Source organism: Colletotrichum paranaense (assembly GCF_030867605.1).
Source record: "Colletotrichum paranaense strain IMI 384185 chromosome Unknown Scaffold_6.1, whole genome shotgun sequence".
Classification (NCBI taxonomy): Eukaryota; Fungi; Ascomycota; class Sordariomycetes; order Glomerellales; family Glomerellaceae; genus Colletotrichum; species Colletotrichum paranaense.
In genome coordinates, this window is record NW_026848964.1 from 243,821 (window position 1) to 266,039 (window position 22,219).

The window sequence follows — 22,219 nt, forward strand, 5'->3', positions numbered from 1 at the left end:
ACTCAAGTTGTCGAGGTTTCGATTTTGAATTTCTCAATCTCTCCATGTCGAAGACCTTAGCCAGGGTTGATAGGAAACTGTGGATCCTAGCAGCACTGTAGTAGCAGTCAAAGTCAGAGAGTATGACACCAAATCGTGGATGCTAGTATGGATTTGTACAAGATATTCTACACTCAAGATGACCCCCATGACATTTACGCCTCGGTAGCCATGACACAAATCATCCCAATTCGCCTACTCTCACACGTATTTCTCACCCATGCCCCCAAGCAAGCAAGACATAGTTGATCGATTACCGCTTCTTCTGCGACTTGGCAGCCTTGGCCGCCACCTTCTGCGCCTTCTGCTTCTGCTTCTTCTGCTTGGCCAACACGGCGGCGTTCTTCTGCTCCGATAGCCTCTTGGACGCCGCAATCGTCCACTCGTCCACCTCCATCTCGGCAAACTTGGCCTGCGCTGCCCTCTGTCCCGACAAGTTTCGCTCCTTGGCGTATCTCTTCTGCCTCAGCTTGGCCTTGCGGCTCATGCCGCCAATGTTCATCTTGACCAGCCGTCCGATGCGCCAGTTGTCCTCGCGGTACGAGTAGTCGTCCCGCAGCTTCAGGATTCTGGCCGGCTGCGTGGGCGCACCCTTGGCCGTCCGGGGCGCGGGCCGCACAACCTGCGTGGGGATGCCAGAGGCCGAGATGGCGGGCGTCTCGACAGGCTTGGCAATGGTGTGCGCCGACATGTTCAGCTTGCGCTTGCGTTCGGCGTGCGTCGGGTAGGGGAGAACGTCGTCCTTGTTGAAGACGACGCCAATGTATTTCCGGTCCGGGTGGCGCGCGGGATCGCGGTAGTATTTGACGTAGCCCGCGGCCATGGCGTGGATCGTGTGGTCGCGGCCCATGATGCAGTTCTCGCCGGGCCACCAGAGGGAGCCGCGCTGCTTGTAGATGATGTTGCCGGGGATGACATACTGGTCTGCAAGCTGTTAGTATCGAGCTCTTGACCGGCCGTTCTGGTGACGAATATGGAGCTCTCCACTGAATCCAATTCGAGACATATGAGGGAGATGGAACAGACGTACCACCAGTGCGCTTCGCTCCCAGCTTCTTCGGTATCGTCCTTTTGGGTGCAAGCTTGTAGGCACCCTGCGACTTGACGGAGGCGTATCTTCGTCCGGCCACGAGGGCATTGGCGGCATCGGCGCGGAGCAGCTGCGCGGCGGTTGAGGCCGTGGACTGGATCGGTGCGGTCGTCCGCAGAAGACCGGCGGCAGCGGCCATCAGGGGCCGCTGCAATTGAAATAGACGCATCAGGTGTGCTTCGTGGACGAGTTGCCCATATGTCGTTACTGGCTCCTCAATTCGGTATTGCGTTCTCGCCAATTGAAGCTTTGCGTGCATCAAGGAACGGGAGATGGGCTGAGAGTATTTTTCCGGCTGAGTCAGCGGTCTGCGATAGCGATAAGGATTTTGGGGGTGGGTCCAAGGTGGTCTTTTGGACAGCTATCCGTAGGTGCACTGGCGCATACCTACAGTAGAGTGCCACATTGAGCAAGACGACGAACACCTCGAGCGAACACTACGAAAGGAGCAACAAGGGTAAAGCAAGGGAAATCTTCTCGCCTTTCTTTCATATTCGCCTGATACCAAAAGACCGACGAGATGCGCTTCTTCGCCTCCCTCCCGCTGGTCCTCCTGACCTTGATCAGCTCGGCCCAGGCCCAGTTTGGCTTCTTTGACCAGATGTTCGGCGGCCAGCAACAGCAACAACAGCCGCAAAATGTCCCAAGTGACCCGTCACAATACCAGCAACGATATGATGGCTGTAAGATACCTCCTTCATATCTTCGCAGCTTTTGCAAGCACATGATCACTAATTTTTGTAGCCTACTGCGAACACTACCTCTGCCCCGACACCCTCGCCTGCGTCCACTTCCCCCACCACTGCCCTTGCCCCTGGCCCGCGAACCAGGACAAGTTCGAGCTCACAGACGGCAACCGGATCTGCGTTTCGAGAGGCGGCTTTGCTGCAGGCGAGGCGGCGAGGAAGATTGAGTTGGCGCGCAAGGGTCTTTTGTGAGGAATGAGTTGGATGGGCAGCAAAATGGATAGGCATTGCATGGCGCATACGTAAACACCAAAGTTGTTTTCATTTTGGGGCTTTGGACTTCTTTTCACATGAGCCACAAGATTGATGGATACGACGAGATAAACAGAGCTTGATAGGACATTTCAGACTCTATTGAAAATGCCAGGTTCTGGCCGAAGCAAAAAGCCTACTTAGTCGTGCTGAAATACTTCTCCCCCTCTCTGACGGCGGCAAAGGTGCCGACGATGAAAAGGAAGCAGGCTGCTGCAGTGACTGCGAAACGCGACGATTACAGACACGAAGGCCCCGGAACGCCGCTAAAATTCCCATCCGTGATATCCACCCAGAACTCCTTCGTGTGCCACGCCGTTGCCGGATGCTAATCTCCATCTCAACCCCAAAAAGCGTCAACAGTGCGTGAAAATGCTCGTAATGCGTCTCCCGTGTAATCCTCCTCGGGACGGCGTGCCGGCTAAAGTTGAACTCAGCCAGTGATACCCGCCGCCACCCAAGCTCAGACTTAGACTGAGGCTCAGGCCCGGCCGTTGGTAGCCTCGCTAGGCCTGGGAAGAGCAGGGACGGGAGGCGGCCCGCGGGCGGAACGCTCCTCGTCGTCTTCCTCCTCCAGTTCTTCGGGGTGGCCCAACAAGTGGGCCACATCCTTCATTTCGTAGTGCTTCTTGCGCAACTCCTCAAAACGACGGTGCTTCTCCCGTTCCTCGGGCGAAAGGCCGGCCAGCTCATCATCGTCGCCGTGAGCGCTGGCGCTGTCGTCGACGTGGACGGCCTTGAGGGCTTTTTCCTTGGACGACTCGCTTTCCGGGACCGCCTCTTCCGGCTCGCCAAGCGACATGATAGGGATATCATCTTCCACGCCAGGACCAGCACGAGCCGTGCGAGGCTTCCTCTCAACGTTGGGGTCTTCCGACATTTCCTCGTCGTCCGAGGGGTCTTCGGTGGGATCGTAGTGCTTCGCATAGGGAGTCTTGGGCTCGTCAATCTTCATAGTCGACGAGCGCTCTTGCTCGGTCAAGTAAAGGTTGGCCTCGTCCCACTTGAGGCGCTGGGACGATTCGAGATCTTGCTCGTCGTCGCCCTGTTGGGAGGGGGTTCGGCTGGATTGGCGGCGGGAACCTGAAGGGCGGGCTGCGGAAGAAGAGCGGCGGTGGCCAGCGTTGTATTGGGTGTTGACGAGAGTGAGCTCCTTCTCGGTGAGGTCGGCTTCACCGGGTGATGTTGGGGGCGACTTTTGGTACGAGTTCTTGAGAATGCCTGCGATGGGTGGTGGTCAGTAATTGCGAGCTTTTTGTTCAAGACCAGCTGGCGTTGAGGTCTCGGACGACCGGCGCCTCGCAAAAGTATTACTCACCTCTGGGTCTCTTGGGATGGGGGCCGGGAGGGGAATGCGTAGGTGGGCTGCGTTCGACGATGGCGGCCATTTTGAAGGTTTAAGCAACAACGACGGACTAAGCTAAGGTAGTGTGTGCGAAGAGCTGGAATTTGGTGAAGCAGAGGTAAATGGTCGTGATACGCAGTCTCGTGATATGTGTCGGTCAGGTCGTTGGGTTTTAGTTGGGGTTTGGATCAGTTTGGCTGGGTTGGTATTAGGTGAGGTGGGTAGAGGGTAAGATAGCGGGGTTTAGGAAATCTGGTGACGAAAGGCGGTGGTTTTGTTTGCTGCGTGTTGCGTGCAGGCTCAGGCTTGCAGCTGGGTCCTGAGGATGACGAGGGGTGGTGGTTCGTGACCTGCAGGGTGCGGGTGCTTGTGCGGATGCGCCGACCAGGGGTGGGCTGAGCTGTGCTTGGGAGCTAGCAGGGCTGGGTAACCGTAGAGAGTAGGGAACTTGGGAAGTCCCCCTTTCTTTTCTTTTTTGGGGGGTTGGATGATAGAGGGGGCTCGTGATGTTTGTGAAACAGGGAGATTGTTGGATTAGGACGAAGATTGTCGGGATGTGTCGAAGAATGTGTAGAGGTTGTCGGGACGATCAGGGTTGAAGAAGATTCGGCAAGAAAAGGAGCCTAGGACAAGCAAAGATGATGAGCAGATAGGTAGAGGCGTACTGAGGGACTTTGTTGCCGTCAGGAAGTGGAATGTTGGGCAAATGACGGCGGTGAGGGGGGCAGGTGAGCAGATGCAGCCAGATGTGCTGCCTTTTGAAGGTTGCCATCTTGTCTTATACCACCGGGCCACAGGCAATGGCAGATGCAGCTCTCTCTCACCCCTCACTCCCTTATTGGCACATGGAAGAGAAGTCTGGACTCGGAAGCCCCCCCCCCCCCCCAAATGGCAGATGCAGCATCAGGTAGGTAGCTCATGAGCAAGGTTTTGTGGGTTCACTCTGTGACTCTGTCACCTCGGGCTCTATTCTCGACTACACAGCAACAATGCCTCCATCTTCACAGCTGAGGTTACATCTTCAGACTATTTCATTCCGGCTTGCCTGCAGGAGTGCAGACACACGTAGTACCTTGGGTACATAGGTGGTGAAAGATAGCACAGGACAGGTACGGATACTTGGTTGAGGTACTTTGACTATACCGGTAGATGCCTGGCACTAGTTACTTTTGCTCGTGTGAGTGAAGTGGTGTGTAAAGTACCTATCTGAGTTGCGGCATGCGGGGATGAGAGAGAGGCTGGGCTGGCCTTGGAAAAGAACTCTATGTACGAGTCTAAGTTACCTTTTTCGGGGTCGCTGTCCCCTCGTCCCACTCACTAACGATTCACTCGAGTCGCTTTTGGGGGCCTCTCACCGGCTCACGTACCAAAGGGCCGCGTCTTCCGCGTCTGTCGCTTCCGACAAGGTGATGATGGATCATTGACGTCGGGTGCCACTGCAGCCGTAGTTCGCTTCGAGCGTCTTCTACGCCTAAGCGACCAAGGCAAGGCACAGCCAGGTAAGGCAGGGAATGTAAGACACATCAGACCTGCGCTGCGAGTGTGCTTCTCACGACGTACCCATCTATCTACGGTACCATACTGACCTGTATCTTCAAGCTTGTGTCGACTACATTAGCCTATTGCGAGGTTGGGCTTGCTCGGGCGTGTTTGGGCTGGGAGCCGCAGAGAGGAAAAGGCCGCCATGCGTCAGGAAAAGGCGAGTGGTGCAAATGCCGGAGCTCTGGCCGCCAAAGGTAAGGTGCCGAGTACTCTCGAATCGATAAGGCACCCATCTTCGCCCTGAGGTATCCATTGGGATGTGCCCTTCCATTGTACGAAGGTAGGTACCTTGTGCCCTGATTCATTCCTGAGGTTCGAATCCTTCCAGGTTCTCCATCGTCTCCATCTGGAAGTGGCAGGTGCAGGTGTGGACCCCGACCCTTGGGTCACTGCTTCGCCGTTGGTTGATACTCGACGTGCAGCTGGTCTTAGCGAGGAATCGCGATCGGCCGCAGGCAGGTGCAACTCTCATTGCGCGCATTGGAAGCAGCAGCGTGCCAGAGACACGGAAGGAAGAGGCGATGAGCGGCTTCCCGTTGCTGCTGCCTCGTGCTGTGTCGTGCACCGCCCCGGTGTCGTTCCTATTTCCAGATCTCAATTGCATCTAACTCTCACTCTCACTCTCACTTACACACGTCGTGTAATTCACTTCAGCCTCTCACTCCGGGATCCTGAGCTGAGCCATATTATTCATTTCAGCTCACTTGTACCAAAGGTAAGACGTAATTACTCAACAATCGTTTCTTCTGCGACTCATGCTATGGTGATAATGGAAACCAAGTAACTCGAAACTTTTCCCCTCATCTCCCAACCTCCAAACTCATTCCGCTAATGAACTAATGAAGACACTCTCTTGTCTGACTTGCCCCCTCGCATTTTACCTACTTTCCGTGACTCTAGAGGGCTCCCCACCATCGTGACGACGTCATCCGACATGCATCACCCCTCGTCAACATCCAGCACCATCCACTCACCTTACCACTTCACCCCGATGGCTCGCTTTCTCCTCCCTCACTTTTCGCGCTTTCCCCTCACTCTGCTCACTCCGCAGAGCAACCCGCGGCTGTCATCCCATAGAGTGACCTCATGCCGCATCTTACAAACATACACATCAACCAATCCAATTCCCCCAACCTCACCAGTAAGATCCCCAGAGTTCATGCACTCCAGCTCAGACCAAGGTAGCGTAAAGTCATGATCGCTCGCTCCTCCATGGACCATTTGGACTGAAGCCCATCGGTCCATCACCCCGTCATCAAACGCCTCTGGTGCGGCCCACTAGACTCCCGTCGCATGGCAGCGTCATTCCAGAATCCGGGGTGCATTGGTCCTAGTGCTCATCCACAGTAGTTCTCGCGTGCATCCGTAGCTCCTCATCATCCAACTTTGTTCAACGTCAAATCTCACTCATCGCCATCTTCTACACCGTTCGGCGTTGAGCGAGACCATCTTACAATTGCCGGGTTCCCTATCCGAAGCAGGCAGGGAAAGTTCCAGTGTTCTACTACACTCCCCTTCCGGCATCCAAACTTCTGGCTCGCATTCCTTTCGTCAACGTCGTTGCACCTCATCTCTCCGAAACGCCGGGCCCCTCTTAACACATGTTTGCTTTGATCCGATGAATAGAAACCCTAAATGATCCACTTCCCACACGGCCCGGTCTCGGCCGCCGTTGACTTTCCCGCTTCCGGCTTCCAACCCCCGCGTGGTTTGTCCTGCTTAATTTCTCCGATGCCCGCAGTGGTAGTTTCGAGATTCTTTTCTGGAATGATATAAGTCCACAAAACATTGGACGAACACAAACAAACAAAGATACACTTTAGTTCGGTTGTGAGCGAAGTGTTTCGGCTGTCACATCGAATTTTCGAGACCCTTGGCAAGAGGAAATACAAACATCATGTCCTCCACAGGCTCGAGCCTGTTGGAAGCGAGGCTGCACCAAACGATGACGAGAAATCTCACTTAACCCCATCGACATGGAGTGCTCCGACCTATTAGGCAATCTTCAATATCTAATGGCGCCCACAGCGCAGTCATTCAATCTAAACGCACAGCCCTATAGATATTTGTGAGACAGGCCGGACAGGCTACCTACTTCCGGCGGCTCAGTAAGACCAGTGGCTAGGTATGCTCGTTCATGCAGATTTGTTTACACCGTCACGCTGTGCGACCCTAGCCTCTGTCAAGATCCTCCGATAAACCTACTCTTTGGGTGATGCAGCCTTGACGGTGAACGTCAAGCCATCTCCTCCCGCTTTGACCTGGCGAACCATTGCCTGGAACTGGCCCTCATTCGCCAAATCCTTCATCACAATCTCTCTTGTCCTCTGAAGACCCTCCAACTCATCGAGTCTCTCTAAGCTGGCTTCAAGAAGCTCATCGAATCCTTCCTGCGCGCATATCTCCTTGAAGGCGTTGTGCATCGGCACAGAGTCCGCCCGAACCATAGAATTGGAATCGATTGAGAAGATGTTGAAGTGGTCATGCTTCTGGATAAAGTCGAATCTCGTCATGAGATGTCTTGCCTCGTGGAGAGGCATCTCCGGCAGCTTTCCGGCCAGGAGCTCTTCTGGCTTCATATCCTTCTCCTTCTCAATCAACGCCTTGGCCAGTAAGAACGCCGTGGTGGCGTGGTCTTGTTGATCCTCGGCATCGGGATCCATGTCGGCGCCCAACATCCAGCACTGGCCTAGGAGCCAGCGTTTTTCCCTGTCACAAATGAACTTACAGGCCGCGAGCATGTCTTTTGATCTCGCAACGTGGTCAAGGAACCTGACGCGCCCGCCAACCAACTTGTAGACTTGGTTCAAGATATCGCTGGACACATCCTCCTTGAAGACCTTTTGCCGGAATTCGTGAAGTGCTTCAACAGCAGGATCGCGGGGCACATCGCGGACATCTGTCACGGATATACGCGTGGCCTGCCATTTGAGGTGCTCAGTGGTACTGTGGTCGTCACTGGTGAACACCACAGTGACGAGGCGACTTGCCGCCCACATCTCCGCCCGCTGTTGGATCAACTCCAGCAGCTCGCGTCCGTCGTCGTCGTCTCGGAGTACGTGGACGCGATTAATGATCAAGACGAGCGGCTTCCGGATGTGTCTCTGCCGCATCAGAGCCACTTTTTCCATCTTGTTGAAGGCTCTTTCAATGTCCAGGATGGCGGTCGAATCGCGAGGGCCCTTGAAGCTGAACAAGCTTCCGATATAGTCCTCGTGGAACTCAAAGTCGAGAGCTTTGCCCAGGCGGAGACGGAAGACTTCGAGATCGCTATGGGCTTCGAGCATGGCGATCCCCGAGCCGTTGACCCTGCGCATCGCCTTGAGGATCATTGAGCTCTTCCCCGTACCCTTCTCTCCCGTGATTAAGTGATACTGACCTCGGATGGTCCCGTCAATGATGCCGTCAATGTGTTCCTGCTCAGCCCGAGGGATCCATTCGTTCTCACCCTCCAAGCCCGTGAAGTCATCAATAGTATGGAGCTTATGAGGAGCCACGTGGCGTCCTAGAGCTGTCAGCTCTGGTGTCGAGAAACCAACGCCAAAAGCATTGTCCATCTTTCGCAGGACAAGGTCCTTGTAGTAGGCGTGATAGGAGTAGCCAGCCAGACCGAGGACCGCGATGGAGCCAAAGGCCGTCGCGCTGCCCTCGACGACCCTCCAGAAGGTAGGTTTCCAGCCATGGGGTGAGTCTTCAGGTTCACCCTTTTCGTGCCGTTGCTTATCGTAAGAGGAGCCGTACGTCGGACCTTGTTGCTCCACGACGATGAAGCGGGTCCGCGTATGGGCTCTGCTAGTTGCCTGGTAGGCCTGACCATCGATGAAGGCATGAGATTAGCTAGATGCCACGTGAGATAGTTTTGGCGGATGTGCTTACCCTCCATTGTTTCGAGAGAAGGTAGCGTCTAGCCATCCGTGAGTTGATGTCGTATTTCAGGCTGGAGCAACGGGATCTCACGCGTTGTCACGCGGAGGTGTCACGAAGGTGTCACGGAGGAACTTGGTACTAAGAACGGTGGCTGTTTCCAGAATCCACGCTTTCTCATCAATGGTCCCAAAGACACACACGGACGTCGACCTGCTTTGAGCAGATGTCGGGGTCGACACAGGTTCCAGGCCTTTCCAAGAGAAGTCTTCCGAATTTCTTGGCAAAGCATGCGCGTCCTGCGATGGACTTTGGGCCAAATGGCCGTTTGTGTCGTCAAAAGGGACGGAAGGTGCAGAGGCACGTTGACGGGGCCCGCCAATTTGGATCAGGGCGATGATGTAAAACCTTAACGGGACGTGGCCTGAATATAGTGGTGGAGTGGTAGAGGCTACCCATAGGCGGGTTCATGCGACAAGCCAAGTAATTACAGGGACCTCCCGCGGACCGCCTCCTGGAACGTCTATTGTTAGCGAGGATCCATAAACCCCGTCTTCGGCATCCAGCTTATGAATGAAGAACACCCGACGGGATATCCCATCAACTGCAAATACGTACTGTTTTGGTTTTCATCTTGGGTGGCTGTTGTTTCCGTCAGTATGTGAAGGCATTTCTTTTTTTTCATCTTCAATTTGAAGAAATGCTATGCGCCAAGATTTATGGATCATAGTGAACCCGCCTTGAAGGTGAAACTTGCTTACACGTAAAATCAAGACTACGCGTCGTTGTCGAAGGGGAGTTGGGCGATGAAGCTTCAGACATATGATGCTCACTCTAGCATTGACATACTACATAACTGGGGATCAAATCCTACCGACAGCGGTTGGCTATCAGTTTAATGTGAGATATTGACATGTTGACAACAAGCTATTTCTTTAGTTACCAACCACCCTATGACAAAACTTCGGCTATCGCAGGTATCAAGAATGAACACAGAAACTTCCACCACAGATTTAAAGATATGGATGGGGTTCCATCGCGAATATGTCATTGGTGAAAGCACTAATGTCCTGGCAAAGATTAATATAGAGCCCTCGGACAGTCGAAGGACTGGCTGCCGTGGCGTCGTCAGCAGCTATCCGCAGGGAAATCCTCAATCACGCACCCAGAGTTCTGATAACATCTGCAAGCTAAAAAGCTCTATGACGGTGTGATTTCAATGGGCTTTCTGCAATCAGGGGCTTCGTTCCAGCTGATTGCAGACGGTTTCTTATATCCGCTTGGCAATACGTTACACGTAAGCTTCCTGAAAGCAGACTCCCCAGGAGGGCAGCCGTCAAGGTCATTTAATACGACATATCAGTCACAATACGAACAATTCCCCAGAAGACAGCGGCATCAGATTTCACCAATATTCAACTTCTTGAAGCTTGCAGCTTGTGAGCAAATGATGATTTATGATTCAACAGTTTCTTTCGAATGGACGTTACAGAGAAGTGGGTTTTGTGAGGTTAAGTCATGTTTTTATCGGTGTTACAATTACCTAGGTCAATTAACCGTGGAATATTTGCGTTAGTCAATGGGAACGACTACAGCTGATGCTATACTACGAATTGCCCTAATCATCATCTCTACCTCGGCTGTTGCTCCGGGAGGGGTTCCACGATCAAGACAACGTCAATGTTAATGACTTGTTGTCGCAAGAAATGTTCATCAAAATTCCACAATAACTGATGTTCGAGGAGAACACAAGCTCAGAGCACTTAATGCTTCTTGATAGAGACTTACCATGTGTCTATGATATTTCGGGAGGTGGTGCAAACATACTGAGGTCACAAAGGTTACAGGCGTACTGAACGTGGTCGCAGAATCTCGATTCATGAATACGCAGAGGCTCCAGCTGTAAGGAAATCCACCGCGGAAAATGACTCTTACCTGAGGAACCGATTGACTCTTAACCTTTACCGTCACTTGCCGGGTCTGTAAAGTAGGCATACGCGTACAAGACAGAAACCAGGCCTGGTGGAATCTCTGTGTACCCCTAGCTCCCGAGATCGAGGTTGGTTAGGTGCTCCTGGCATGTCGGTGGCTATGACGCGAGACACGGCTAGACCACCGAGGGCGCGATAACGTCCGCAATGCAAACGTCCACGTTGAATATTTCTGGCTACTCACCCGAGACAAATTGAATCGGTAGAGACTAGCAACGCCACAAAGGGAACCGCCGACGGGTTGCTAATCCATAATCCATTAATCCACATAGACCCCCCCCCCCCCACATGGCATTACGCTTGATTTTATCTTTAACCCTTGGCTTAATTACCCCTTAAAAGGTCCGAACCATTCGGAAAGGAGAGGGTGATTTGATTGAGGTCTCTGTGATTCGCCGGCCGTTTCCCCGCAAAGTAGCAGCGTCGCACTAAGATCTGCCCTCCGCCGCCCAAGCTCCCACATACCGGGGCTTGGCATCCGACTACAGCCTCAATCCCTCCGGTAGACGGTGCGTGACTGCAAGTCGATGTGAAAACCCATGCGTTGGACCGAGGACTGATGACGAGTCACTCATACGTACGCAGTTTGCAAAAGATTGCGATGTTGTTGTTTGCCCTTGTTGTGTGATTCGGAGGCGTGAACGATCAAGCGTGACGATATCTTGTTCCCTCCCGGAGATGGCATACATAAAGACGTTGAGCCATGGCGAAATTCAACAGTTCTTGTTTCTTTTCTCACCACCATCAGTCATTCTAGGCACTTCTCCTTCACTTCTTCACTTGAGCAAGACCTTGAGAAATTACATTCTTTTTTCACTTCACTTTCGCTATTTTCAACTTTGACATCTCGATTCAACAAAAAATGGTTACCGTTTCCCGCCTCGCGTTGGCGGCCATCGCCCTCACCGGTGTTACTGCGCACCCAGGAGAGAAGCATGATCCTCACGTCCATAAGCGCGAGATGGCCCTGCGCCGATCTGTTGCCGCCAGCACCCGCCGGGCTCTCGACGCCTGTGCCGGCTCGGCTGCCGACATCGCCCTCAAGCAGCGTGCTATCCAACGTCGCGAGGCCAAGCTCAAGGACCTCCGCGCCAAGAGAGCCATTTCTGCGACTGGTGAGATTCCACGGGAAAATCTTTCAAAGTTCCTGGCTGACATGTGATTCTTTAGCTCCGATCCGCCGCCGTGCTGAGAGTGACTTGACCACCTGGGCAGCTGTCGACCACAAGTCTTCCGCTGGATACACTCTCGATACCGACCCTGCCACTCTCTTCGCCCAGAACACCACCTGCGTCGTCGTTCCCGAGACCACGATTGGTCCCTACTGGGTTGCCGGCGAGTTGATCCGCAGCGAGATGACTGATGGACAGTCCGGCGTGCCTCTGCATCTCGACGTCCAATTTGTCGACGTCTCCACCTGCGCGGGTGTGCCCGAGATCCTGATCGACGCTTGGCACTGCAACGCGACGGGTGTGTACTCTGGTGTCTCTGCCACCGGCCAGGGCGGTCTGAACTCGACCTTTGGCCGCGGTGTGCAGCAGACCGACGACGATGGAGTTGTCCAGTTCGATACCATGTTCCCGGGCCATTACACCGGCCGTGCTACCCACATCCACGTCAAGACGACGACGGGCGCCACTGTCCTGGACAACGACACCTACGTCGACGGCGTGACTAACCACGTCGGCCAGCTTTTCTTCGACCAGACCCTCATCTCGGAAGTCGAGGCTGTCGCGCCTTACAACACCAACACGCAGGAGCTGACTCTCAACTCTGGTGACAGCATCGCTTTTGGTGAAGCGACTGCGGACTACGACCCCTTTGTCCAGTACGTCCTGCTCGGTGACGACATCTCCGAGGGTGTCTTGGCCTGGATCACCGTTGGATACAACACCACCGCCGACTACTCCAGCTCTGCTAGCGCCGCTGCCCACTACTACGCCGACGGTGGTGTCGATACCTCTTCCGGAAACGGCGGCGGTGGCCCCGGAGGTGCCGGTGGTCCTCCCAGCGGTACTTTCCCCAACGGTGCCGGTCCCAGTGGTGCTCCCCCGAGCGGTGCTGCTTCTGGCGTTCCTCCTGCTACCTCTGCTACTTCTGCTGCCGCTTCCACCACCACGACCGCTGCTTCCAAGGGTGGCTGTGCGCGCAAGCGTCACTTGTAAAACTTAGTGTGAAGAATGGAGTCTCAAAAGGTGGCGAGTGACTCTGTCGGCGATATCATATTGGTGCCTGCCGTCAAGGGACGTTGAAAGAGTCATTCGAGAGTTGATGCGGATTGATGGTCATTGCTTTCTGAAAGTTGAGTTTTGGCGAGAATTTTTGTTTGTACTTTACCAGTAAGATGGAGGAAAAGGCGGTAGAGATCAGTATGAATCTTGTCTGACGCCGCCCTGTTTGATTTATCGAATCGATTGAATGCGAGTTCTCTACCATTGGAAAAGCCCACAATCAGCATTGAATAACAAACGGCTACACTATCCAAACATTTGACTTTTCGCTTCCAAAGTTCCAAGTTCCTCATTAATCATCTTGAAGTACATGTGCGGTTGAAGGGGAGTTGTGAAAGACAGCAATATCCGTGCGCGTACTTTCCGTTGCATGGATGCTTGGCTCACTCGCGGTGGTAGCCATCGTAGACACTGTTCAGCTATCGCGATACTGACGCACGAACTCATGCAGTTGCACAAGAGAATCGTGTCCAACTTTCTGCATGTACGCAGAACTCTTGTCTCCCGAGATGGAGACGTGAACGAGCTTTCTAGCTATCCAGCATAGCTCGCTATTGTACCGGATCATGCCTGCTTTTTCGAAAACGGCGGGCTCCATGCGACCCCTGATCGTGTCCCACATGACTTCCCACCTGGAAACGGCACGCAATAGGGCTGGTGCGCACGCAGGTAAGACGCCCATGAGATTGGCCGATGCCAACATACCGTTAAGTGCTATTGTCATCAGATCCGTCCACTTCTTGCGTATGGTTGAATCCAAACGAGGCAAAGGGGCCGAACATACCGAAAATTAACAATTGTAGGTCGGATCCGCTGATATCTTGGAACGGGAAGCTCCCCATGCCGACCCAGTTCTCAGCCATCAGCGCGTCGGTGCATTGTTTGACGGAACAAATCCGCCTAGAACCGTCGGCCCCGAGAGCGTTGGCCGCTTCATAGTACTCCGCCGCGTCTTTAGCATCCCAAAGTTCCAAGGGGCTTGGCAGATCACAAGTCAACTCTGCAGGCGTCATCGATGGCGGAGTATTGAACATGCCGCATTGCTGCCAGTCTCCTAACGCCGTCCAAATGGCTAGTCTGCACACCTGTCAGCAACGATGTGTCTACTGAGGGGGAAGAAAAGGCTAACCTGATTTTTGACTCATTGCGCACGAATTCTTCATATTGGAATATGGGAGCATGTTTGGTCTGTGCTAGACCGAGAACCCGTACGGCCGATACAAGCTGCGGGAGTCGCTGGGTTCTGTTCTTCCGCCGCGATGCTACGTCGTTTCGGAAGAACTGAACAGAGTGGATCATGAGGGCTGCCTGTAGTGTCTCTTCAAGCTCATGGGTGAACTCTGGCGCTGAGCCTGGGGGCATCAGACGCTCAAGGCAGCGAAAAATGTATTCCTCGGCAAGCGTGAGATAGCCACGGGCTGCGAGGGCATCGTCGCTTGGGGGTGATCTCAGAGACCCAGAGAGTCCAACGGCCAAGAGCAGCTGTTTGGTTGTATAGTCACTGCCAAAGTCTGGCCGATGAACGATAGGAAAGTCGAGGTGACTGACTCGGAAGTAGGTCGCAGCAAATTGGCACAGATTGCCTGCCGAGAACACCGAGTTTGCCGTGTCAAGATCAAAGGTGCCGTCATACCATTGATTTGTGGCAACCAGAGTGTGATGAAGTTCTTGCAATCCCGAGACTATTTCGGCTGATCGCGGTTCTAGGCTTTCAGGTACAAGAAACGACATCCTAGTGTTGGATAGTATGTTTTCTGACAAGACGTCCAAGGAATTGAAGTCTATCAGCTCGGGAGCGAATGTTGATGCAAACCCATAAGGGAGGAACGTGAAGTCATCATCGATCATCATGTTTGGAGGGTATTGCGTGGGCACATGCATGTCCTTCATTGTTGTATCGATTCCATCGCCCTCGGTTCTCGCAGCTGCTTCACTGGCGAGGAACTCGAGTATGTTCTCCGAGTTGGGATTTGTCAGACCGAGAAGGAAAGCGACTGTGATTTTGGTGCGGTCCTTGTCATTATCAGGTGTGCCTACCGCGGTTGTGGCCAATGATGAGGACGGTGTGGATGAGGATGCATCTGTGATCACGGATGTGCTCTCTTCCAACCGGTGATATGTGCATTGGAGCTTGCGAGAGACGCATCGCACGCAGGGATCAGAAGTATCGCATGACTGCTTGCTGTGAAAGCAGGCGTCGCATGCGCGGGGTTTCTGGCCGCGCTTGAGATTTGGAACGGTTTCTTGGTCTTGTTTCTTGGGGCAGTGGATTGTGTGCTTACGGCACACATCTCTGTCACGCTTTAGTGTGATTTTCGGCATGGATGTGCGCAAGATGATACGAACCGTCTGGCGAACGCCTTTTCGCAGTACAGGCACTTGTACCTAGCGGATTCTACGTCTGCGAGGTTGTGAGTACCGAGGTCAAAAGAAAAGTCCCGAAGAAGTCAATCAAACGCTAAAATGTAGCTCGGGCTGGTTGATATACTACGCAAAAGCTTGATTGAGATGAGGCAAGGTGAATCCTGTCACGTTGAATGCTGGAACGAACTGACAATACATTGATAACGACAACCGATAAATCCGGGCAGTCATCACTGTCAGGCGGGAAGTAGGCGAGATCGCCCGGAACAGAACAGGCTGTAGTCCCAAAGGGGCAAAATGTTGACACAAAAGAAGAAATACGGAAAGGATGGAAAAACGAAGAGAGGAAACAAGGAGACTGACTACCTACGCGTGGATTCGTGCCGGCGTAGATGAGCACTTCTTTGATACTGCTTCCCGCAAATAGCACATGTATGGCCACCGGTTGAAGGAGCGGCCATGGCGGGTCCGGCTGTCTACCGGCGGCGTAGTTGAAGAATCCCAGTAGTGATAGCGGCGGGCTATTCGAATTGGGCTTAGGATTCTCAGTAATCAGGTCGCGTTGGTTGGCAGTGGGCTTGGATGAACGACAGAGAATGTGAAGATGGTGGGTTTAAGCCGATGAACGCGTTCGGAATGACGCGGGATGGCAGGATGGGGACCCACAAGGCCGCGACAAGGGGCTTGAGGGCAGTCTGTATGTATGTATCTATGCGACCGGAGAAATCCCACCCCCGGGATCTCGGTGAGCCCCGGTTCTCCCGCCCTGAGGTCAGGTGGATTCACTATCCCGATTGGGACAGAACCCTCGCTGTCGCAGCCCCACAATCCACCTTAGTGGATCCATTGGCGAATCACAGCGTCTTCGGTCTTGGCACAAAATAAAGGGCAAGAGGCTACTCCCCCAACTTCATTCTGCATTTCGACCTCTTCCTTCCTCAACTTCTCACCATCATCAACGTCAACTGCAGCACCCGGAAACCCCCGCAATATGAATTTTCTCCTACAACCATAGTATCATAGCCATATGTATCAAGTGAAACAAGTCACTTCATCAGTAGTACCTTTTGCACCAGGAACCTCTTTAAGATACCACACCCTGCACCCACTTTGCGGCTACCGCGATATAATGCATCGATGGGGGGTTTCCGTGATTCGAATACCGTATAAAATGACCAATCTTCCTGATGTTTGACGCATTACTCTCGGCCTCCGGTGGCCTGTTATAATGTCCGAGGCTGCGCTCTTTCTTGCAAATGATTGAATTGACCTATCTGATACCTACCCTTCTGCCTTGCTCAGCTTTCCCTCTGCTCGATGATCGATTTTGACCGACCCTATTGAGTCGTATAAGATGTCCAGCCTTTGTGAGTCCGTTCTATCTTCAATACCTCCTCGGGCTCTTAGGGTCCTCAGTCGTCAACGGCCACTTCTCACGCACACGCATGGTCTTAATACCATGGCTCACCATCTCACTAGCTGTTTTGCGGTATCATCCGCTGAGACTGGCACCTCGAGCACAAGTTTATGCCCTTCATCTTTCATCTACATCATCTATACTTGGACCTCAGCATCATCGCCATCAGAGCCATGCGAGATCATACTCTAAGAAAACTAGCATCGTGCCACAGAACACTCTCCCCTTTGACAGCCAAATCATCAAACCACCATCCAACGCCGTCGAACATGTGTTGTAAGTCCATCAGAACATCATGTCTCGACACTCCCATCACTGGCTAACAGCAATAACAGAACGACCTTGGATAGCATCGTCAATTGGGCCCGCCAGGGTTCCTTCTGGCCCTTGACCTTTGGTCTAGCCTGCTGCGGTATAGAGATGATGCATGTATCCATGCCCCGCTACGACCAGGATCGTCTCGGCATCATCTTCCGCGCCTCACCTCGACAAGCTGATGTTATGATCGTTGCTGGCACGGTCACGAACAAGATGGCACCTGCTGTTCGACAATGCTACGACCAGATGCCCGACCCGAAATGGGTTATCAGCATGGGCAGTTGTGCGAATGGAGGTGGTTACTACCACTACAGCTACTCAGTCGTCAGGGGAGTGGATCGGATTGTACCCGTCGACATCTACGTGCCCGGATGCCCACCCACTGCAGAGGCTCTACTACATGGCGTGTTTCTCTTACAGGCAAAGCAGAGAAGGACGAAGATCACGAGAATGTGGTATCGGAAGTAGGCTTATGGCTAATGTCATGTCCTTTACAGAGTAGTACATGTATACCATCCCTGTTCCTCTCTCGATCGCAACCTCCCCATCTCTCATGACAGCCATCGTGCTGGCTTGTTGGATCTGTCTTTCATTTGTCCTGACTAGCAGAATCCAAGACGCATTTGATCACAGTCTGCAGCGATTCAGATTTTCACTTCGCACAATTTCTTAGACCCAACTTGAAGCCTTGCACCTTGGCTGCGCAACATGGAACTGAGTGCCGGGCAAGATATTAGATCGTCAATCCATGATGAGGCTGACAATTATCCTCAACTAGCAACGGGAATCGAAGGCAGAGTGATCACCCGGCCTTATATCACCCGACCTGCTGTCAGCTTACTTGCACTCTGAATGCCAAGACGATTCGCAGGCCGTCCCCCACACTACGCGCACAACCAATTGCCCGACGTTGCACATTTTGACTCCTGTCAGCATAACGGTTTCCCCCAGCTGCCTGATTGAGCTAAGGCTAGTTCTCGTAGAGACTGCAAACTAAGCTGATCTGACTGCGCCGCTGCATTGCGTCTGGCAATGAATTCCCCCTCTGCACCGAGAGGGGTTCGCGAGGCAAAAACTCTATGCCAAGAACGACGCCCATATCAGAAAATATATTTAAATCCTCCAATATCGCATCAGGGAATAATGATCTTGCTCAATGTATTGAACGGCTTCACTGCGCCCTCGATCGCCAACATGAAGGTTCAAACCCCCAGAGCCCTGGCGATTTGGTTCTGCGTGTCGCTCGCATGTACGGCCCTCGGAGAACCACTCCCTGATCCTACGGGAGGGTACAACGTCGGCGCTCAGCGTTTCGTCGTCCCCTTCTTGGAAGATAATGATGTCGTGTGGCCGAACGGTGTTTCGACTGAGTACCTCGTCACGCTGTACTATCCTACCGAAGACGAGAAGCCTTGCCCAAAGCCGTACCTCGAACCCGAGCTTGCCAAATTATACACCGACCTGTGGAGCTACAATACTTCTCACTTGACGTCAACGCTGAGATGGAACGCGACTTATCTGAATGAAGAGAGCGGCCCAACACTTCTTTTCGGACCTGGCGGTTGGGGTGTTCCGACGGATGGCGACTACATAATTATCTCGGAACTGATATCACATGGTAAGCTCGCGATCCCTCAATGTGTCGCTGCTCAGAACTCCAGACTAACTTTGCATCATCTGAAGGATATGTCGTTGCTGCGTTTGATCACGTTTATGAGCAGCCTTTTTTGCGGTACCCCAATCGCACGGGCGTCTACGGACTGCCACCGAATTTCAGCAATTATTCCCTTGCCTGGGTAGAGGACTTGCATGCCGTCAGGGTCAGACAGCAGCTGCACTTCATCGACTACTTCCCCTCACTCGTGGCAAGGCTTGAAGCTCCCTTTAGGACCACCGATTTCGGCACATTCGGGATATCGTTAGGAGGCTCTGCTGCTCTCACCGTAGCTCTCGAGAGCGATGCAGTAGCAGCCGCTATAAACGTCGACGGTGCCAACTGGGGTCGATTGAACAGCACATCGGACTCGGATCTCAAGAAACCCTCGATGATTCTAGGCTTTCAGGGCCACAACGCGAATTCGGACCGCACCTGGATCAACTACCGAGCCTGGCAGACTGGCTGGTGGCGTCTGTTCTCGGTGGATGGAAGTTTGCATCCTGACTGGTCTGACCTGGGGTTCTGGAAGACTTTCGGCACAACACGTACACAGGGGCCAATTGACGGAAGGAGAATGGTCCATATCTCAAGGACGTTCATTCGGGCCTTGTTTGACGATATCTTGCGTCATAATAAACAGCCTCTTTTGGACAGCCCTTCTGAAGACTTCACTGAAGTGCATTGGGACGAAGTTCACAATGGACAATGAATCAGTGGTTTCTCAAACTTTACACGAAAAGATTGATAATGAATACACCCACCGAGGTTTTGCATTAGAAGACGTATCGATAGTCAGGGAAGGGCATCACAGCTCTCCTGCCTTTTGCCAGCATGATTGCGAATATCAGCATACACAGCGATTTAGCTTTGGTCTTAGGGATTGCCTCGGGGAAAGCAAACGAATAGTCTTGGGCTTATCGGAGATGTACCGATTTCGAATTTCAATCTTGCTCGGGCAGAGATGCACATGATTCCTGCCCTCATACATTTACTATTAAGACTTAGAGAGGAACACACCCATGCCTACTGTTGTTTGGTTGATGTTGGAACAAAGACATTGTAATCCACCTTCTGGCCAATGGGTTCGTATCTCCACCTTCCAACGTACCCGTTGAAGGAGCCATTCCCACCATTTGTAGTAGCATAGACACCGAGCAAACCACCGGTTGTAGCTCCATCTCCGGCCAACAACGCGTTATTGAAGACCCAGAGCGACTGCTCAGAACCTACATGATCTGCCGAGCTTCCAAAGAACTCATTGTGAGTCTCATTCCTCGGAGAGATCCTAATCCTAATAGCTCGGCCCAACAGTTCTTGCGGAACCGGTACGATCTTTGGATCAGGAGCTGTTGAGTTGTTGATTGAACGAGCCCTGAGTTGGAAGTAAGGCTCGAGCTCGTCTCCCTTGTCAGACATAGTGGCTTGGTAAATGATGCCGAGATCGACATGCTGAGTAGGATTGACATAATTGGAAACTCCGACTTCGTCACCGACAGACTTTCCAAAACCTAACTCGATATCAACAGTAAAGTTGAAGAAAGTGTGTTCCTGCCGTCGAAAGACAGATGTGACACCCTCAGTGGTGACATTGAAGACAACATCTCTTGTGAGATTAGCGCGAGAGGCAATCATCTGAAGAGCATTTTCATGACCCTGGGGAGATACGGTGAAGTATGAGGCATTGAATGGAGCTCTCCAATAGACCCAATGCGACGGAATCGTGGACCCCGGCTTGAAATCTTCCACATCTGCTTCTCCAATAAGAGGGCCAACTCCTCGTTGAACAAAGGACTTGTTGGGCAACGGTCCGCTCATGTTTCCGCGAACTGTATCTGCGATAGGCCAGCCTCCTGCCAGCCAAGAGACTGGGAAAAGAACAGTCTCTCTGCCCATGGGATAGTTAAGACTGTTGTAAAGATCCGGTCCTCCGCGAGTAGACAAAGCAACCCCCCACCAGTTTCCAGCCGAGTCTTGAAAGAGATCAGCATGGCCAACAGTTTGAAAGTATTCCTTGGTGCCTCTATTGGAAACAAGGGGGTTATGAGGTGCCGCTTCCCAAGGTCCTTTGATGCTCTTAGATCGTGCAATAGTCGCCGAATGATTTAGTTGAGTGCCACCTTCAGCAATCAATAAGTAGTAGTATCCATCCTTCTTGTATACATGGGGGCCTTCGGCATTTGCGCCTCCAGTCCCATTCCAAAGGTCCCAAGGCTCACTGGTATTGCCGGTGGAGAGATCAAGGTAAACTGCCTTGATGGGTGTTCCGGAAGAAGCAACAATAACAGAGCCGTCATCGTCGAAGAAGATGTCTGGATCAATTGTGTCGCCTGGTGTTTCTGGCCATATCGCATCGGACCATGACAGGTCGTCAAATGGGTCCTTTGTAGTGAAGATGACAAACTTTGGTCCTCCGAGCTGGGCACTGACCCAAGTTGAGATCAAGTAGAACGTGCCATTGTTGTAACGTAAAGTACTTGCAAACATGCCAAGGTCTTCACCTTGACTTCCGTTGCGAATCAGAGGGAACTGGGACACCCGGTTGACTGCATTGCTTGCAAGTTTCCAGTCGATAAGATCTTTGCTGGCATAGACAGGATTTCCTGGGAAGGTGATGAATGACGACGTCGTGCAGAACAAAGTCTCATTCCACTCAGGGACAAAAGCACAACTAGGATCTGAGTGCCACCCTGGAATGATTGGATTGGTGTAAGACGTATTTGCCAGAGAGCCTAGGACACCCAACGGGCATGAAACGAAGGATATGAAACGCAGAAACTGCATATTCAAGGCTGAAGAAAGCTTCCTGTCACTTTGATGGCGAAGGATTCTATGAACATGCAGCTGCCGCCTGCTTTATTTCCCAAACAGTTTGATTCCACCCCGGTCTTTGCTAAGAGCTTGAGTAACATTGATTTGCAGATTCTCTCGTTTGCCCGCCCCGCGTTCCCACTTCCCCGCCATAGTCTAAGGCGGACTTTCCGAGATGCGGATATCCCGGGCCATCCCCGAACTTGCAGCTACGAAGAGGACAACGGTGGGGCCGAACCGAGCCGAACAAGCCCCCGTTGGCTGAATTTATCATTTCAAAGAATATAGGGAAAAACAGACTTTTATCGGAAAAGCCTGGAAAGAACTTCAGACTGGGTTCCAGTTTAAAGAGCCTCTGGGAGATAACAAAGCTGACCTGGAGCACCTTCTTTAAACGAAATTCGCCCACGTAACATTGATATAGTATTAGTGCAGGTGGTGGCGTCGGGCGCCCAACATCGCCGTCAATGATCCGCGGTTGTGAACTTTGCAGGAGGGAAAGTTGGAAAGGTGGAAATATCTAAGAAAAATAGTCTATTGAGACAGTGAGAGTAT

General features: G+C 52.6%; 11 protein-coding genes across 11 annotated transcripts; 5 read left to right on the forward strand and 6 right to left on the reverse strand.

Annotated features, from left to right (window-relative positions):
- Nucleotides 1–292: 292 nt before the first annotated feature.
- On the reverse strand, nt 293–1,621 carry CPAR01_07683 (ribosomal protein L27; the record flags this gene model as incomplete). Its single annotated transcript, XM_060491952.1, has 3 exons — nt 293–963; nt 1,070–1,479; nt 1,521–1,621. The coding sequence occupies 3 exons, from the start codon at nt 1,619–1,621 to the stop codon at nt 293–295; spliced, it is 1,182 nt and encodes a 393-aa protein (XP_060348322.1).
- A 28-nt stretch (nt 1,622–1,649) lies between these two features.
- On the forward strand, nt 1,650–2,067 carry CPAR01_07684 (uncharacterized protein; the record flags this gene model as incomplete). Its single annotated transcript, XM_060491953.1, has 2 exons — nt 1,650–1,812; nt 1,874–2,067. 2 exons carry the CDS (start codon nt 1,650–1,652, stop codon nt 2,065–2,067), a joined length of 357 nt encoding a protein of 118 aa, XP_060348323.1.
- Nucleotides 2,068–2,608: 541 nt separating this feature from the next.
- CPAR01_07685 (uncharacterized protein) lies at nt 2,609–3,515 on the reverse strand (the record flags this gene model as incomplete). Its single annotated transcript, XM_060491954.1, has 2 exons — nt 2,609–3,348; nt 3,446–3,515. The coding sequence occupies 2 exons, from the start codon at nt 3,513–3,515 to the stop codon at nt 2,609–2,611; spliced, it is 810 nt and encodes a 269-aa protein (XP_060348324.1).
- A 1,641-nt stretch (nt 3,516–5,156) lies between these two features.
- Nucleotides 5,157–6,091, forward strand: CPAR01_07686 (uncharacterized protein; the record flags this gene model as incomplete). The annotated part of the gene is made up of 3 exons (XM_060491955.1): nt 5,157–5,208; nt 5,299–5,729; nt 5,915–6,091. The coding sequence occupies 3 exons, from the start codon at nt 5,157–5,159 to the stop codon at nt 6,089–6,091; spliced, it is 660 nt and encodes a 219-aa protein (XP_060348325.1).
- Nucleotides 6,092–7,215: 1,124 nt separating this feature from the next.
- Nucleotides 7,216–8,926, reverse strand: CPAR01_07687 (uncharacterized protein; the record flags this gene model as incomplete). Its single annotated transcript, XM_060491956.1, has 2 exons — nt 7,216–8,823; nt 8,891–8,926. 2 exons carry the CDS (start codon nt 8,924–8,926, stop codon nt 7,216–7,218), a joined length of 1,644 nt encoding a protein of 547 aa, XP_060348326.1.
- A 2,514-nt stretch (nt 8,927–11,440) lies between these two features.
- Nucleotides 11,441–11,614, reverse strand: CPAR01_07688 (uncharacterized protein; the record flags this gene model as incomplete). Its single annotated transcript, XM_060491957.1, has 1 exon — nt 11,441–11,614. The coding sequence occupies one exon, from the start codon at nt 11,612–11,614 to the stop codon at nt 11,441–11,443; it is 174 nt and encodes a 57-aa protein (XP_060348327.1).
- A 117-nt stretch (nt 11,615–11,731) lies between these two features.
- Nucleotides 11,732–13,034, forward strand: CPAR01_07689 (uncharacterized protein; the record flags this gene model as incomplete). The annotated part of the gene is made up of 2 exons (XM_060491958.1): nt 11,732–11,984; nt 12,040–13,034. 2 exons carry the CDS (start codon nt 11,732–11,734, stop codon nt 13,032–13,034), a joined length of 1,248 nt encoding a protein of 415 aa, XP_060348328.1.
- A 481-nt stretch (nt 13,035–13,515) lies between these two features.
- CPAR01_07690 (uncharacterized protein) lies at nt 13,516–15,925 on the reverse strand (the record flags this gene model as incomplete). The annotated part of the gene is made up of 4 exons (XM_060491959.1): nt 13,516–13,814; nt 13,885–14,177; nt 14,230–15,460; nt 15,835–15,925. The coding sequence occupies 4 exons, from the start codon at nt 15,923–15,925 to the stop codon at nt 13,516–13,518; spliced, it is 1,914 nt and encodes a 637-aa protein (XP_060348329.1).
- An 893-nt stretch (nt 15,926–16,818) lies between these two features.
- CPAR01_07691 (NADH-quinone oxidoreductase) lies at nt 16,819–17,667 on the forward strand (the record flags this gene model as incomplete). The annotated part of the gene is made up of 3 exons (XM_060491960.1): nt 16,819–16,831; nt 16,944–17,157; nt 17,217–17,667. 3 exons carry the CDS (start codon nt 16,819–16,821, stop codon nt 17,665–17,667), a joined length of 678 nt encoding a protein of 225 aa, XP_060348330.1.
- Nucleotides 17,668–18,393: 726 nt separating this feature from the next.
- Nucleotides 18,394–19,565, forward strand: CPAR01_07692 (platelet-activating factor acetylhydrolase; the record flags this gene model as incomplete). The annotated part of the gene is made up of 2 exons (XM_060491961.1): nt 18,394–18,817; nt 18,883–19,565. The coding sequence occupies 2 exons, from the start codon at nt 18,394–18,396 to the stop codon at nt 19,563–19,565; spliced, it is 1,107 nt and encodes a 368-aa protein (XP_060348331.1).
- Nucleotides 19,566–19,879: 314 nt separating this feature from the next.
- CPAR01_07693 (xylosidase/arabinosidase) lies at nt 19,880–21,637 on the reverse strand (the record flags this gene model as incomplete). Its single annotated transcript, XM_060491962.1, has 1 exon — nt 19,880–21,637. One exon carries the CDS (start codon nt 21,635–21,637, stop codon nt 19,880–19,882), a length of 1,758 nt encoding a protein of 585 aa, XP_060348332.1.
- Between the last annotated feature and the right edge of the window lie 582 nt (nt 21,638–22,219).